The sequence below is a fragment of the Ambystoma mexicanum genome, chromosome 5p (genome assembly GCF_040938575.1).
Source record: "Ambystoma mexicanum isolate Mex_15411 chromosome 5p, UKY_AmexF1_1, whole genome shotgun sequence".
Taxonomy (NCBI): Eukaryota; Metazoa; Chordata; class Amphibia; order Caudata; family Ambystomatidae; genus Ambystoma; species Ambystoma mexicanum.
The window spans coordinates 30569667-30587947 of NC_090930.1; the positions used below are offsets into that span (position 1 = coordinate 30569667).

At 43.8% G+C, this 18281-nt stretch overlaps 1 protein-coding gene across 5 annotated transcripts in view; it reads left to right on the top strand.

The window, feature by feature from the left end:
• Window positions 1-17904, top strand: part of ZMYM3 (zinc finger MYM-type containing 3) — a 1331158-nt gene extending 1313254 nt beyond the window's left edge. For all 5 annotated transcript variants that reach the window (XM_069612373.1, XM_069612372.1, XM_069612371.1 and 2 more), the window contains one exon: window positions 13930-17904. In XM_069612373.1, coding sequence (XP_069468474.1) covers window positions 13930-14128 — 199 coding nt within the window. In that variant the 3' untranslated portion in view covers window positions 14129-17904. The remainder of the gene's footprint in view (window positions 1-13929) is intronic.
• Window positions 17905-18281: the final 377 nt, after the last annotated feature.

Genomic DNA, 18281 nt, shown 5'->3' on the forward strand with positions numbered 1-18281 from the left:
ACCTGTGTTTAAAGCAAACACATGGGTAAGCCAAACTGCGTTGCTAAAGCTCATATTAGTACATGTAACAACTACAAAGCTGCGAACATGAGTATTCTAAAATGACCCATAACAGTATGGAAAAAAGCACATGAGTACCCCAAAAAGGCGTAACTAACGCACGTGTGCTACAGGAGCCAAAAAATGTTCATGATGGAGAAAGCGACCGCTATAAAGACGCAAGTATGGTTAGCTTTCCAAAATACCCCCAAAACATTAACACAAATCGAACTTACTTCTGTGAATCGAAGTGCTCATCTCTGCTGAGAGGCGCGGCGTCCGCTCTGAACGCGGAAAAGGGCAGTGTAAATGAAACCGTAACCTAGGCAACCATGGGTAATCAAACCCATGGATTGCGTTGATAGGTTCAGTGGTGGCGCGCCCACAGTAGGGCGTCATGTAAAGATGTGGCCAATGCCCGACTGCCACGAAAGCCAGGAGGCGGGCCAGAGGGGTACGTACTGCAAGGGAGTAGCGAAGTGCGCAAGCTATGTGTCGCACTCCGCAGGCGTGCGCGCGCCATGGGCCTCTAATCGTGAGAAGCTAGCGCCCGTAAAGAGACAGTGTACGAGAGGCGCATGGGCAGTGTTGCACGCGCTCGCACGACGTGTGCGAGCCGCTGTGTCCAAAGTATGTGCACGAGGCGGATGACAGACCGTGATCCCGCCATTAAAGAATCGCTGACATCGAATCTTGTTGCGAGAGGCAGCATGTTGCAAGTACTGTCATAGGTACAACGACGACTAGTCACATCACCTAAACCTAGAGACATGTGCCCCTGTCGCCACTGTATGGCGATGGTTGTGCGGAGCATGTAAATGCAAGTGCGGACACAAGAACTTAACAACATGATCTAGAAATTATAACCAGTGTACTGGACACGGAATCGCAATCATGTATACTCTGATCAATTGTCAGGGACGGACCTTAAAGAACTTTTCAACCAACATTGTGACAATTGTAACACAAAATGGATGTCATCATATAGTTAATCAGTGGTAAAAAGGTAACGGACACTTCCAATCTAAGGCAGTACATGATGTCATTAGGCATGGCATGGTATCAATGTCATTAAACATTTGAAAATTAATCATTTATGAGAAACGGCACGTCCTATAGTGGATAACTCAAAATCCATGAAGGAGAAACCCACATCATAACATTACAGAATCTAGTCCCCCGCGTTCTAGATACACCATAGCCCCATGTTGGGCAAGATATAGGGGTAAAAGGAAAAAGTCAAATGTTCTTTTTCACTGGTTATAAAAATGCTTCCATTCTACCGCAACTTTGAAACCAGTTTTGACCGTGTCAAGTTTGTGGACTAGTTGTTCCAGTCTCGTAAGCGCTTTGTCCCTATCTCCTCCTCCTTTTCTGTGGAGTGAGTTGCTGTATGATAGTCCAAGAAATATCTTCGTTTGTGTGTCCTAGTTGGCTGAAATGCTCAACCAAAGGTTTGTCCGGTATTCTGTTCTTGATATAGGATCTGTGCTCTGAAATCCGCTGTTTTATCGGTCTGGTGGTCTTGCCTATATACAGCAAAAGGCATGGACATCGTATTACGTAGATCACAAACTTACTATTGCAGTTGGTGTGAGTTTGTAGAGTGCAGTGGTAGTCTTTGTGATCAAAGGTTTTAGTGGGAGTGGTGTAGCGGCATGCCACACATTTTCGACAACGGTAGTGTCCCACAACACTTGGAAGGTCCCACAATGTGTTTGGGGTCTTGGTCTCTTTGATGTATGTGTGGACCAAAGTGTCCCTCAAGTTTCTGTTCTTTTTAAATGCAAAAATGGGCTTCTTCTCCAGAGTGCCCTTGTTTTTTATTAAATGCCAGTGTTTGTTAATAGTTTGTTTGGTGAGATTGCTCAACGGGCTATATGTTGTGACACACACTAGTCTGGTCATCTCAGTTTTTTCTTTGGGTGTCAGACATATTGTTCTGTCAATGTTCAGTGCCCTTTTTCTTGCTTGTTGGATTTTTTGGGGTACCCCTTTTGTTTTAGCCGGTTTTGTAGGCCGTTGGCATGTTGCTCGTATTTCTCTTTGTTGGAACAATTGCGTCTGATTCTCAGAAACTGGCCGTACGGCAAATTGTATCTGAGACCTTGCGGGTGGTAACTGGAGAAATGTAATAGACTATTGCGGTCTGTTGGCTTTCTGTAAAGTTCAGTTTGGAGATTGTTTCCTGATCTGTATATATATATAAATCAAGGAAATCCACCGCTTGGTAGCTCCAGTCGATAGTGAACCGAATGTGGTCATTGCACTGATTGATCCATTGATGGAAAAGATTCAGATTTGATTCAGTGCCAGTCCATATGAGCAGGACATCATCGATGGAACGTCTCCATAAGAGTATTTGTGATTTGAAGGGGTTATGGTCATTGTGTATGTGATCTGTTTCATACTGAGCCATATACAGATTGGCAACATCGGGGGCAAAAGTAGCCCCCATGCTGACACCTTTTATTTGTTGGTATAGTTGATCCCTAAATAGAAAGAAGTTCTCTGACATGGCGAGTCTCACACATTCTAAAATGAAAGATGTTGGTATAGTGGTCACATCAATCCTTTTGTTGAGGCACGTTTCGAGGGCTTCTAGCCCCTCTCTTTGTGGTATTGATGTATAGAGAGCTTCAACATCCATTGTGGCCAGAATACAGTGTTGGGGTAAATTCAGGTCTTGCAGCATCAGTATAACCTCCGTGGAATCCTTGATGTAAGAAGGTATCTTGCTCAAGAGTGAACTAATGCCGGGAAGTTTAGACCACACACAGCTGAGCAGAATAGACACACCAGCTATTAATCAGGATCTTATTAAAGACTCTGCTCGGTGCCAATCAGTACACAACACATTTTCAGCTTATTTTTCCGACCATAAACAGACCTTCAGGGGTCTGCAGGCACGGCCCACGGTGCACAATCTCATCCAAATTGCTTGTCAAGGTGATGATCCACCTCAAATAAATATCAATCTTTTAATTTTGCTCATTGTTCCGAGGCCGAAATCCATAACATAATACTTGAAATTAAACCTACATCCTGCTTGGGTGATGTTAGCCAAGAATTGATGTAGTAACACTGTGTGAGACTACACAACACTTGTCCTCTTGGTATTATAACTCACCTTTTGGTATAGGCCTGTACCACAAGTTGGTAGTGTGACTGAGCATCCAGGCCTATCTCAAGAGGGGTAAATGTGAGCTCTAGAGCTGTACAAAAGCAATTCGTAAATACAAGTAGCTAAGTTTTTGTTATAAATAATTATTTAACAGTTTTTAAATAAGCATTCTTTTAAAAGGGCAATATAGGTAACCATCAAATATACTTTTCCAGAATCAGCATAAGTTTAGTAGATGCTCTTTTGAGATTCTGATTACTCACTTCCTACACCCGGAGGCGACTTCATTCATAAGGACAGTAATGGCATTAATATATCACTAGTACACTTTTCAGATTCTGAGGTTGCAGGAAGGAAAGGTTAAAGAAAGGAAAAAGGTTAAACTGGTTCTCAGGGCATGTGGTATACTTAAATCTCCCAATGTAGTCTAAACAAAACCTTTCCCGGAAATAAGTCAGTTATCACCTCTGAGGGACAAAGTATCAGTCAATGGACTTGAAGAGTCTGCAAGGAGCCAGGACAGCCAAAGTCAATTGGAGTACAGTCCATGGAGCTGAAGCACTTAGTAGTTAATAAAAATATTACACAAAGTTAGAGAGATGTGTAGGAATCACTTGTAGGGTAACGAGCTGTTACACTTGTGTGCCACTGCAAGTCTCCATTGAGAAGAGCAAAGCTAAAGACACTGAGGTAAGTACCCAGAGTCTGAACAGTACCTCTAGTTCAAAGAAGTGTGGTCCAGCTGGATTCTGTCCTGTTGTAGCGATGCAGGTCCTGCGTTCCTGAGCCTCCGTTGTGGGGGCGTGAGGGAGGACATGTGGATGCATTGTGAATCTTGGATACCGGTTGGGCTTCCTTTAGTCCTTCACTCTTGTGAGGGGACTCGACCTCTGGTCGTCCTGCTTCTGGAGGGTCCTTGGGAGACTCCTGGAGCTTCTAGTCGGATTGCAGACGTTGCACTAGACTACTGATTTCTCAACCTCTGGCACTCGGTTCTTGCAGTGGCGAAGTACAGCCAATCAGGAAAGATGGTCCAGTGGAGTTTGTCTCAGGTTTAGTTTATCCCACTAACCTAAGAGAAGTCATCCCTTCTGGAGTTTCTCTTGTTGATCAGAAAAAGGAGTTTCAGCACAGCAGCCGGGCTTCACCGGACAATTCCAAGGTCCATGAGGATGCTGCAAGCTTTGTTCATGGTTTCTTCGTCGGGTGTTCATCCTGAAGCCCGCCAAAGACAAAACTAACAAAGGGCTCAAATCTGGCTTGGCACGCAGAGTAAAACCCAAGAAAGACCTCACAAACAGAAAATGCCAAAAAATGACGACCAGGGCTCTTTTGTTAGAAATGGTCACCCATGGGTGCTATACTGCAGCTGAGGATTTAGCCTGCAGTAGAAAAGCACAATTGTAGGAAAATTAAACCAGTGCCACCAGCCATTTAAAGTAGTGAGGGAAATATACAACATTTTACATTAGCAGGAAAAATAAGGGACTACTAGGTAACCACCCAGCACTCCACATAAGATGATGTGGACTGGACCTACTAAGAGTAAAGGTCCGTAAAGTCAATTTCACTTTACTACTCTTGGGAACTGTAGTTCACACAAGAAAATGTATTTAAACCTTATGAGAAATCTAAAGGATTTCTCTGTGACACTGCACTGGAGGTGCTGTCACCATGCAAAAAGTAGATGCCTATGGAGTATGTCAGACTCCAAAAACAGATGAAACCTATAATCCAATTCAGGTGAAAACACATGAGAAAGTGAGAAAAGGGTCTCACTTCATGGGTAAAATTTAAAAGGTCCAGCAAAAGTGCTAGGGGTCTCCAAGGTTGAAGGGTATTAACACAGAAATGAGAATTCTCCCCAACAGGTGATAGCTGCCCTGTTGACATATTTAGAGGTTAACATACCTTGGATAACCAAACTTGTTAATCTCTCTTTTAGCAAAGGCTTGGTGCCATCATCCCTTAAGGAGGCTTCGGTCATGCCTCTTCTTAAGGAATGCAACTGTGCCCCATTAAAGGCCATCAACCACTGGCCTATCGCAAACGTTCATGGATAAGGATAAAGAAGCCTATATGCAGCTACAAGGTCATATTGAAGAACAGAATACCTTGGGGGTACGCCGGTCAGGTTTCAGACCTAGGCACGAGACAAAGCGCTATGCTGGACCTCAAATCAACCTTGTCCGGTATAGTGGGTGGGGAGGTCATCCTGCCCTGCAGATGCTTCTGGACACCTCTGCGGCCTTTGACCTGGTATATCATTCCCTGTTAGGCTCAGGTACCTGGCACACTGTTCCGCGATTGCGGCACAATGGATCACCTCGTTTCTTGGGCCGCGGACAGCTAGAATAGCAGTCGGAGAGGCTAGCTCGACCCCGGTTATCCAAACATGTGGCATCCCACAGAGATCATGTATCTCTCCAACACTATTTAACATTTATATCCGGCCTATGCTTAGTTTATTGGATGACCTGGGTGTACAGTATACTAAATGACACCCAGGTCGTCCTTGAGCTTAGTGGAAATTACATGCAGGACTCATCTGCCATAAATAATGTCTATGATGCAGTGCAGACCTGGATGGCTGATAACTCACTGGCTCAAAGCAGTGATAAGACTGAGCTGCTGATTGTGACTTCTGAACCTCGTCTTAAACTAGACCCAACCTTTGGCAGCTTTTGCATTGCTAGCAATAACATCTGTGTTTCTAAGAATGTGAAGACGTTCAGCGTATTTCTTGATGCAGAACTTACTATGAAGACTCATGTTTCCCACATTAAATCTTTTTGCGGCTATACTACCAAGCTACTGAATCATATTCGCCCATTCATTTCCGTCAGCAATTGCTCTCCGATAGTCACAGCGCTAGTTGACTCCAGGTTGGTCTATTGCAACAGCCTGCTGGCTGGTACAACGCTTGCCAACCTGCACTCATTACAGATTGCACAAAATGGCGCAGTTTGTGCTTATCACGGTCTGTCAAGAGGGACTTCTGTCTCTGACAGAAGGAAACTACATTGGTTTCCTATTAAACATTGGATTTCTCATAAGATCATCACTCTATCCTTCAAATGCCAGACCAACGCAGGTCCTAAATATCCTAAGGATCGCCTAAAGACCCTAATTCCGGTAGGACCGTTACGTTCCCTTGACCATCCTACTCCGCACCAACCCAGATATAAGCTGGTCCAGTTTGGAGGTAGTGTTTGATGTCCAGGCTCCCTTGTTATGGAACGCTTTACCTGGTCCAATAAGATTGGCGTGTACACTTGGTCCTTTCAAAAAAATGGGTTAAATACCTTCTTTTCAATCTTAACCCTGACTAAAAACTAGCTTATATTCATTAATAGTTCCTCTCTGGATCCGATACTGGACTCGGTCTGTCTTGTTTTTTGTCTTAAGTTTTTTGTGCACCCTGAGGCCTATGGGCATGTTGGGTGCAACCAGAATTAAATGGTTGGGAGGCAGAGACTGCAGCGGAACACAGTGTGCGCTGACACTGGTTGTAACTCCAAAAGCAAACACCATGTGTGGAAGGCAGCACAGAGGCGGACTAGAATGGCGTGCAAAGAGATTGGGTCAAGTGAAGCTCACCGCTTTATTTCTACAGACAGCTAGAGCCGCCAGAGGCAAAGGAAGATGAAGTAGTAGCCAAACTGCTAACAGGATGCACCCCCAGTCCGCAAACTGAAGGACGTGAGGAATGCCAGAGAGCGAGTGGGTTACCACAGCGCTTGAAAGCAAGTGTTGCATATCATTAACCGCATGAGAAAGCCCAATTAAAGTCATTGGAGGAACTGATACAAATACAAACAAGTTTAAGAAAGAGTCGGTAACCCAATACTTGGAGAGGGAGGTTGATAGGAATATGACCAGTGTTAAAGGGCCAGTGCCCCATATTTGAATGAGACTATACCAATCATAACTTTGCTAAGAAAGGGTTGGTGAACCAGGCACTATGCGAGTCTGGGTCCTGCACCCAAGAACCAGAAATATGATATCCTGGCAGGAGAGTATAACAGGAGTGAGAAGAGAAGTAAACCTGAAACCGTTGAACAGTGAGAATTAATACAAAAGGGAAGTCCATACCCTCTTTTAAGGATCAATGTTGAAGTTGAAATACCATGACATGAGCGTACACCAGGGGTAAACGGAGAAACAGTCGAAGAAAAAAGGACAAACCATGCCCCTTGACGGTTAATTGAGATACATAGTGGGATCATCTGAATATTTAACAGAGACTCAAGGGAAGAGTCTTCCTCCTTGAATTGTGATACATTCTAACTACCAGAAGAAATCTAGGGGACGCGATGAAAGATCCCTTTGCTAGTGGGAATTTATTATTTTATTTTCTAAACCATATAACTGTGTTTTGAACTCTGAAAGAAAGCTACAAGTACCTAGCTTACAAAAATCACCTTTTTACACCTTTTGTGTGTAAGGGTCAGTTTAGGGTTTTGGACACAGGACACAGGGCGCTCTTTTGTTTAGCATCCTGACAGCCGTTACTTAGTTTCGTTGAGGCAGGGAAACCCCTCTTAGAATTAGAAATAGATAGGATTTCTCCCAACCTGCTTATTTTTTGATTTTAAAAAAAAAAAGTTTTAAATCAACACTTAACTGAGTCTGAGTCTTATTCTCAATCCCTTACAGTATATTCTAAGTTCTTTGTACTTACCTACAACTCGCATCTCCCTCCTAAGATAAGCCTGGCTGCTCTGCCATACTACCAAAACCTTTAGTACAGACCTATACATGAAGTTGGGGCCTGTATACCAAGTGGATCGTTTTATAAAGTCCTACCGTCAGGGGACTTTAGAAAATCAATCCTAAAAGATGTGTAACTGTAAACCTGCCAAACATTTCCTTTAAGGTCAGCATCAAGCTGTGCAGTAAAAATGTTACGGTGTTTTGTGGAGGATTCTGTTAAAATACGATTGCTTGAATCACAAGTTTGTGGCTAGCTCCAAAGTGGACAAGCAACCATTAAGAGGGCTTTGACTTTGCTTACTTTCTCGGGTTTGTAAGTTCAGGTTTGTAAGTTCAGGTGAGCTTGTCCAAAAAGGAAGCGTTCAGACCCAATATCTTGTGAAAGTAAGCAAAAAAGGTCACTGCGGAGATCCAGCTAATTATAGACAGATGGCGGTATTAGACTCTGACAGTAAAATGTTTGTGTCTGTACTCCTGGAACATCTGGAAAACTGGGCTCTAAATGGAGGTATCCTTTCAAAATTACAAACCTGTTTTAGGAAGGGAATGGAGACGTCATTACATTTTTTGGCAATGTCTGTTTTAAAAGGAAAAGTGTCTAAATGGCATACAGCATTGCATTCTTTGTTGTATGCGGCCATGATCGACATTTCAAAAGCCTTCGACATGGTCAATCGATCTGTCACTGGGGAAAGCTGAAAAACTTGGGGAATCCCTTCCTTTCTTGTCAGTATTGGAATATATCCATACTGATACCTCCATAAAAACAAGGTTGGACTCTTGTATTTGTTTTATTTATTTGTAACGCGCACCATCAGGCCCGGGGGCATCAGGGCATAAAACTTGAAGTTAATTTACATACTTTACATACATAGTTACATACAAGTATTTACAGCAGTAGTTGAAGAGATGAGAGATAAGGCAGACCTGTAAAACACGCAAGGATCATTACATTAGGCTCAGAACATAACAGATCGTGGACGAAAAGTCATAGTCTTAACAAAGGTCGGCTAGTAGAAAATGCCACAAATTAACAAGGAATCAGAGGCAGGATCAGGCGACTATGAACTGTGGTGCATTGAGCAATATCAGAGTGTCTCAGTTCTGAGCAGAGAGCCATGATTTCGTTTTCAGCTTGAAGGTGTTAAATGAATCCTCTGATCTGACGGTAGCAGGGAGAGTGTTCCATAGCTTTGATGCTAGGACAGGGAAACTCACGCCCCCAGCTTTTTGGCATTTGAACCTTGGGATTGATAGGCAATGAGTCTGGGCGGTTCTTAGAGGTCGGTTGGAGGTGTGGTGGGAGAGTCGTTTGCAGAGGTAGGGGGGGCCTTGTTCGCCTGGCATTTGTGAGTGAGGGCAAGTGTTTTCAGTGAGATTCTCTGTTTGACGGGTAACCAGTGTAGCTTAGTTCTGGCTTCGGAAATGTGGTGGTTTCTGGGAATATTTAGCGCTGCCCTGGTGGCGTTGTTCTCAGTGATTTGCAGTTTATTCAAGTTCCCTTGACTAGTCCCCAGGTAGAGGGTACTACAATAGTCAATTTTTGACATGAGCGTTCTGGCTAGGGTGATGCTGTTAGGTGTGCTCACAAAAGGTCTACAAGCTGCAGTAAGTTTGCAGGTGTAAGCGGGGGCTGATCTAACTGCATTTGTTTGTTGTGACAGTGACAGAGTGGCGTCAAGATAGAAACCTAATATTTTTGTGTCTTTAGTGACTTTAATGATATTTCCATCTATGATGAATGGCTGGTACAATGGATCTAGATTAAGACGTTGCGAGGAGCCCAAGATGAGGAGCTCTGTCTTGTCGTTCGTTAAGACATTATTCATGTTGGGCCATCCAAGCCTGGATGACCAGATATACGTCGTTCAAGGCCTTGGTATCAACCATATAATCGCCAGTGATGTGAATGAGTATCTGGGTGTGATCAGCGTAGTTGGTGTAGGAGACACCCAGATAGTTAAGTACATCAAAGAGAGGCTTTGTGAAAACGTTATATAGTGTAGGTGACACGCAGGATCCTTGAGGGACGGTGCAATGAATCAGAGCGGGGTCAGCGGCTGCAGAGGGTGAGAAGACCCTCATGGATCTGTTACTCGGAAAGGATTTGATCCATGCCGTGGCTGAGTCGGAGAAGTGGGCAGCGAAATGAAGGTGTCGCCATAGGATTTGGTGATTGACCAAATCAAAGGCCGCAAAAAGGTCTAGAAGTAGTAGCAGGGCTAGTTTCCCATGTCTGGGACGGAATCCTGATTGCCGCAGACCCAGGAGGTTGTTAGATTCCAAGTAGTCTTGGATCTGCAGGTATGCCGCACGGTCTGGAATCTTAAGCAAGAACGGGACCGTGGTTATGGGCCTGAAATTGGTTGGTATGCTAGGGTCTAAGGATGTTTTTTTAAGCAGTGGGATCACCCATGCGTCCTTGAGGTTGTCGGTACAGTGCCTGTTTTAAAAGATGAGTTAATGAAGGCTGTGATGAATGGGGCCAGGTCATGGGCAGACTCCTTAATGATGGGAGCAGGGCAAGGATCTCCTTGACAGTTGGATGGTTTGATTCTTTTGATAATGTCTTCCACCTCAGCAATGGTGAGTGGAGAGAAGGCAAAATGTTTAATATTGGGAGAAGCTAGAGGAGTGACCGATAAGGGGGTTGGTGGACGATTGTCCCGTTTCAAGCTGTCTTGGTTGTCTTTGATTTTGGATTGTAGAGTGGATATTTTATTCAGTAGAGCGGACTGGATGTTGGCGCACCATTTACTGACTTTGGTACAGGTGTCAGGGAGGGTGGCTGGAGATTTAAGTTCTTTTAAGATCTTAAGAAGCTCTTTCGTGTTTGAGTCTGCTTGCATGATGCGGTTATTGAGAGACTCCTTTTTAGCAGTGATAATGGCATCTTTGTAAGTGAGGGAGGCAAGGATGAAGTTGTGCTTGTCAGAAGGCTGACTTTTCCAGCGATTTTCAGCACAGCGTTTAGCTTTGCGGAGCACTCTTAGCTGAGGTATAAACCAGGAGTTGAGATATGCACGTGGTTTAGACTTCCTAAGTTTGAAGTTTCTGGTAATTTATCAGAACAGAGGCCTGTCACAGGGCTGTTGTTTAGCACCTTACCTCTTTAATCTGTATCTAGACGACCTGAAGGAAAAGTTGCAAGGATAGGGGTTAATCAGTCCAACAATTGGTATATTATGTGTCAATTGACTGGTGTACGCAGATATTACTCTTCTCGGTGCAACCTCAATTGGGCTCCAGCAACAAATGCCTTGAGTTAATAGGCAAGATTAAATGTTCTGGTAATAAATCACAAGAAATGCAATATAATCAAGTTTGGAGGAAGCAAAATGAAAAAAATGTACTTTCAAATGGACTATTGAAGGAAGCGAAATTGAAATGATGCAGGAGACCATCTATTTGGGTTTCCATCTCCCAATGTATATAAATAAGGAGAAAATGATTAAGCGCTTTAATGGTAAGATCGATCAATTGTATAAAATTAGGCAAATGTACTTTAAATATTGCAAATTCTCTAAGCCATTATTGCAGTTCTACGTTGGAAAAGTGATACCTTAGATCTTGTCTGTTTTGGAAATTGATATCCTATCACTGGAACTGCTATGGGAAAGGTTTGAAGGTCGCATTTGGAAAAAGGTGTTTAATCTACCGTCCTCTTTACCCATTGCCTCTATTTGTTACGTACGAGCATACTTTCTTTACAAGTCTGGTTTCAGTGGAGAGTGGTAACTTTAGTTGGGAAAATTTGGATACCAGATAAGACTTCTCTATACAGTGATTTTGGTAAGGCTTTGATTACTTACCCCCAGAACATCTTAGGGATTTTAGAGACACATGTGGTCAACATTTTGAATGAAGTTTTTAAACAAGAGGTTCTAATTACCAATCCTTTGGGGTCAAATAAAGGATGAAGGAAAAGATTTGATCAATACAATATCGAGGTTTAGGAGTGCTAAAAGTCACGCAGCGTTCCCTGCTATAGATCACTCTTAGAATGTTGCCTAAATATCTGGAAAAATGTCTTTGTCCTAAAGTGAGATTGCAATGTCTGGGTTTTCATCTCAATCTCTTTCCTACTGGGGAAATCCTTTATATATGTGATAAAGAACACAATCCACTTGTGGCTATTTGTTGTGTTGGGAAGGAACCAGGGTCCTCCCGAACCCCCAAGCGAGTTAGGCAAGACCTCTTTAAGATGCTATTATGGACTGGGGGGAGAAGGGGCACTGGTAAGGCTCTCATGCAAAAATAATCACATACAGACATAAGCAAACACTGAAGAAGGTAGTTATTGTCTAAATATAAGGCGCTATTAGCTGGATAGATGTGTATTGTCAGATCCTAGGCATTGTAAAATCTTAAGTGCTATAGACGAGTCGAGCTCCTTCCCAGAAGGAATACGGCCTGTGGGATCTAGAAATGACCACAGGCGCTTAAGTGTGCGGTGTTCACCATGGCCAGAACACTGACTCACCATCTCTCTGTCCGTCAAGGGTCCATGCAGGTTAAAAATAGCAATTACTTGTTCTGTGCGACAAAATGCAGAAGGGAAAAAATTATAACAGTAATGTGTGGAGGAGACTACAGGAACCAGATAACAAGTGAGTAGGATGAGTGGAATATGGAGAGAATGACTGGAAAATGTTTGTACACATAAAAATGTTAGTTTTTCCTTGGGCTAGGCCTCAAGGTTTGTAAAAGTCTGCACAGCTAGCAAAATGCAGAACAGCATGCCCTGACAAAACCGCTGAAAACAAAGGTAGAAGTCTTTGGAGCATATATATGTAGAATATGTATAATATGTATGTCTACTTTTGTACCCTTACCTGGACTATTAACTGCTTCTTTCTTGTACATAATTGTCTTTTCTTTGCCATGTAACCATTAATGTCTTACTAGCGCCCAATTACCTCCGGGGTCAGGTGCGCGATATAAATAAAATAAACAAACCAATCCCTATAATGGAAAAAGGACGGATTGGGATGAAGCCATGATCCATATCCAGTGACACCATCACAGCAAGCCAGGCCTATGTAAACCCCTACCTGAAACCACTTTGGGAGGAAGGGACAGGAGAAGACCGTTCAGGCAGCAGAGTCCTTTGCTACCATCCTCATTTTGTAAGATTAAACTTATTATCCTTACAAGATCGCCATTTTGCCTCATTTCCCTAGAGGGGTGTATTCATTCTGGTGTGAGTATAATTAGGGACACCCTTACAGTAGCTATTGTAAAGATCAGAAAGTGATACAAACATTTAGACATACAATGACTGAATGGCCAGTGCTTAAGGAAATCGGGGGCGCAATATCTGAGCCGCTTCTTCACACTAAGAGCAGAGAGCTCAACTGATGACATTTGGAATCGATAGACTACACTTTTGAAGTAATAAGAATGCTGGATGAATGATTGATTTATTAAGAATAGCTGAATTTGTAGTTTTTAAGAAAATGTGGATTGTTTTTAAAACTGTGTATGCTTTTATACTTGGGTAGTGCAAAAAACGTTAACTGTAATTTGATTGAGATTATGTAAATTTGATTGCTGTCTTGTGAACAATTGTATTGATCAAAACACAAGAACATTTAAAGTAAAAGAATTGGGAAAAGAGCTGCTGGAATCATTTAGGATTGGAAAATGAATGTTTTAGGGTGCCCTAGAAGTGGGATAATGATTGCCTGGAAGGGGGCTGTGCTGGAGACCAGTTGTTACAGGTAGGTGAAGATTTTAATGTGCAGTCTGTCATCGAGTTGCATGTTTGGGGAAAATTCATATTGCCAAACATGGTGGTGCTTTTTGTCGCAGTGGAGAAGCCATGGTTCTGCCTTTGTTCACGTTAGTAATAAGGTCTCCAACCTGTGCCTGCCAGTTGTGCCGGAGCGATGTTGGTGGCTACAATGGAATGCTTAGCTGGCCTTGTAGTGTTTTTGCCTCTGTTCTGTGTGCTGGCTGTGGATTGCTAGTCTTAATATTTCCTGTACCGCTGTTCAGGGGGGTGTTTTAAACTGATTCTCATCCCTGTGTTTTTATTCTATCTACAGCCCTGAAGTCCTGAAGAATCGAAGTGACATCTTTTACCTGCAGCCGGAGCGCTCTTGTGTGGCGGAATCGCCACTATGGTACTCTATCAACCCTATGGAAAAGGGGATGCTGGAGAATATGCTCAACCGGATCTTAGCAGTCAGGGAGATCTACGAGGAACACACCCGGGCTGGCATCCTGGATGATGACATGGACTGAGAGCTGGGGAAGGCGGGTGTGCCGTGAGATGACCCTGGAGAAGTGATGCCTGCCAAGTGCAGCTTGGGGAACCACCCGCTTCCTCTCCCCATTGACATTTCAGATATCTGACTGGCTCCTCCAATGGGAAGGGCTTTGGGGGAGAATTTTGTGGCACAGGATACGAGGTGCCTGTGAACCACTGTGAGCTGGCCCAGCCCCGATGTTGAGGCTGTAGGATCTGTAATATGGACGGGACGAAGTTTCAAGTTTTCCTTTTACAGTCCTCACTTCCCAGTTGCACCTTTGTCTTCTCTTTAAAGACCTCACCATTCTCAGCTGTGGCCAGTGACTCCCATCAGTCTGGGTTATGTGCTTTAAAACTTCTGTTTCCAGCAGACTGGGGCGGACAGGTCTTAGGAGCACAGCAGTGATCTTTGCTATCTGGACGGCTGCTGGTAGGGATCAGTAACTACCACTTAAGTGTCTAGATTTTGTTGTACCATTACCTGGGGGTTCTTAGAACTACGGCATCCTGTAGTCCCCTCTGCAGCTGCCCTCTACCACCACTCTTGTTTACCTAGCCGTAGGCCTCGATCTCTGTACCTTTCTCTTTTTAGCACGTTGTTCATACAATGACTGTCCCACAGCCACTGCTGTGACTCTTTTATGTGGTCGGCACTTGTAAGGCTGAGTTTTGGCCCTGTCCGTGCTACTTGGTGGACATGGCAGTTGAGGCCAGTGTACTATGGCTGCAGCGTCCTCTGCAAGAGTTTTTTGAATGACTGATGGGTAGCACTACTGATGAGTACTCTCCCTGTAGCCTGAGATGGCTCTGATAGTTGGCTACATTGAAATGCTACAAAGGTCCTTTGTTCAAAGAGCATTTTTCACACACATTTGGAGTCTAAAGTCTCTAGCCTTTGGTATGGGAAACCAATGTTCTGCATATGGGAGTGAGGCATGGTTGTTATAATTCCCCGGTCTGCACAATCCTAAACTCTCCATCAGTGGAAGTGAGTGGTTAATACTGGTGTACCCAGATAGTCTTTGATTATGGGGCTTGGGAATGTACACTTCACATGTCAGCGAGTTGACATTTCGAAACATCCAGTGGTGTGAACCCATGCCACGCAATCTTCTCATTTTACAAGTGAGCCCCACCTTTACTCCAAGTACTTTCCACTAATGTTCAGCTTCCTCACACAACACATTGTGGAAATGGTCCTGCCCTAGCATTGGGGTCAAGATTCTTGTGTCCATTAACTACATTGGACTGAGAGCTGTATTTGAAGCTACCATGTAAGAAAAGAGGACCCACAAGTGTCCTAAGCATTGCTACAGGGATCCCAAGCAGCAATGCTTTTTTTAATTGGGGTTTGCAGTCAATACATACAGGGGCTATTCTAATGACTCGGTCATTGGAAAAGTGTGTGCCTGAGTGGACAGTTAAGGAACAATTGACCTGAGAGTCCATGGCTTGGCGCTCTGTAGGCAGAATCCTTGATTGGATATTGGGAACTGAGAACACCACCCTGCAACCGTCTTCATGGGGGTTAGATTGCAGAGGTCCAGGATTAGATGCATGGCCACCTCGGCGTTTGAGTTGTGCAAGAGTGGGCTGCCTCTACTGATGTGGGGTAGAAATGCTGGAACCAGAACCAGGAGTCTGCATTCAAAGGTCCATTTTATATTTGTTTTTCAAAGACTAGGTGTTTTTAATAATTTTTTGTATTTTAACTATTGGTGAATGATTTTGAGAAGCACCCTTATAGTGGGAGTAGCTGAAAGCAGGGAACAGATGCACCTACTAAAAGATGGTGAGTATATTGTCATGAGCCGCAGGGAGTCCATCGCACAAGATGGAATGGGCACTGTCGACCGTGTGCTTGATGCAGTCTCTGCTGGCGGGTGGCAATTAGAGGGCATCAAAGACTTAAGCCAGTGCAGTTATAGATCCAGCTACGTTCTCTCTGGCCCTTGGAATGTATATCAATTGGTGAAGTTAGAAATTCACTGGTGCCTTTTGGCCCTCCACTTGGCGGTGGGGGAGGGCGAGAGGGGTAAAGTTGGAGTAGACCATTTTGAAAAAAATTGGTGAAAACTGCCCCTCTGCTGCTTGCCTTGATTGGCCTATACATGTTTTTTTATTCCAGTTTAAAACTGTGGATGCCACATGTTTTGGTGATCATCCAGAGCTCTCAAGTTTCCCCTAGCCTTGTGTGGCGTGCCCACCCAAGTCTTGTTTTTGCTTGTAATTCTGAGACTATTAGTTTCTTTTTACATTTGCAATTAAGGAAAACGACCAGTTCCAGAATTCAAAGAAAAAACAGGGCTGGATGCCTTCTTACACCTGGCCAGGGAGAACGTGGGAGCTGTAGATAGGCAGTTGAGAGAAACATTTGGACTTACCAAGTGTCTCATTGATTGCCAGGCCAAGCATAACTAGACAAATAAAAATACTGTCATTGGAACAATCCTGGGTTTTTGTAGACTTTTAAATATTTTTAGCTTTTTAGTAAAAAGCAGCCATAAAGTTTTACTGATGTAGCTTATTGAACTTTGACCCATCATTGGCTACTGCTTATTTCGCAGTGGTTATCCCTGGTTGTTGAAAGCAGGTTGATACCGGCATGTGCCACTGGAAGTAATATATCTTGTGGTGCAAGTGAACAGTTTTCCTTACCCAGCGAATACTGCGTCGAACATTCAGTACGCTTGGCTGCCTTGTACCACTTGACTTGAATGAAATGTATGCCCTGTCTTTAATTTGCAAATGTAATGTCAAGATCGTTTAGTGAACTATTCACGTCGCCACTAAATTGGATTTGCACACTAAAGCGGTGGAGGATGGGGTGGCTGTTCCCCTGCCTTATTTAGTTATTTGAATTGTTGGATTACCCTGATAATCTGCAATATCTGTTCCACAGCGTTCTCAAATGCGGAGGGCCCCTTTGCTGCATCCCAGGCTCGGTGAGGCAGGCCTAATGCAAATGCTTGGCTCCTCTTGCCACAGCAGTTCTTACCTGCGCTCTGGTGACACTTAAATCCTTCTTCCTGACTAGGATCGACCTATTGTTGTGTCCGGTATATCTTTTTTAAATCACATTTTTTTTGTTACATAGTCTTGTTCAGCTGCACCGGGAGTCCCCTTCCCCATATTACTTTGTCGAGGGCCCCTGCATCTGGTTTGCCCTCCAGCCCACTCTTGCACTTTGTAATCTTGTCACTTGTTTCCAGTGGTGGCTCCATTCCCATGAGGCGTCACCCTGCCTGCCTCACCGTTCCTGAGCTCTTTTGCCCACAGGTGGTAGTCTTACAGGTTTTTCCTTTTTGCAGTCCAACGGCCAGTTACCAGTCTATCGCAAGATCTGACAGTTTTCCTTTGACAAGACTTATTAGACTTCCTTCTCACATGTCTCCGTTCTCACCAGCGGCAGAAAACCTTCATGCCCTCCCTGCTTTGTACTGGTCTCCTTTCATCCGCCAAAGGCACCCATAAATCTACAGATAGGACACTGTTGGTTTATTTTTTTTAAGATTTTTTTTATTTTTTTTAACTGTAAATTGACTTAGCTGCTGTTATGAATTGTATATACCGTATTCGGGACTCACGTCCCGTATCCCAATGTGTCCCAGGACCCTGTGTGCGCGTAAGCAGTCTTGCAAGCACACCCCTCTGTCTACACTCATTGTGACAAACACTCTCTTGTTGTAGTGCTAAAGATGGTTTACGACTGAACCCTGTGTCCACATGGAAACTGTTCATTGCAAATAAAGTCATTTCAAAACTTTTACTTGCAGTCTGTCTGCAGTTGGTACCACAGCATGTGGGAGTTTTCTGGGGTGGGCTAATTCTGCTTTTGATTTGGCATTTCTAACCACTAAATACTTTGTTCCTTTTAATGCCATGGTAAGGAAGAAGTTGAGACTTTAACTGGGGTCTTTAACTTTTACCTCATTGGATGTTTTGGACTAACTTCCCATCAGCCGCAATCATAGGTCATTGGGGAGGGATCATGGGTGTCCTAGACTAAATCTGGAGTTGCAGGTTGCAGACCTGAGAGTATGAGGGCTCTCAGCCAGGACTTTCCAAGCCACTGTTTTTGCGTGTTATGTTCCGTCTCTCAAAAAGGGGGGGGGGGCCTAAAATACAAGATGTCTGACCTGTCCA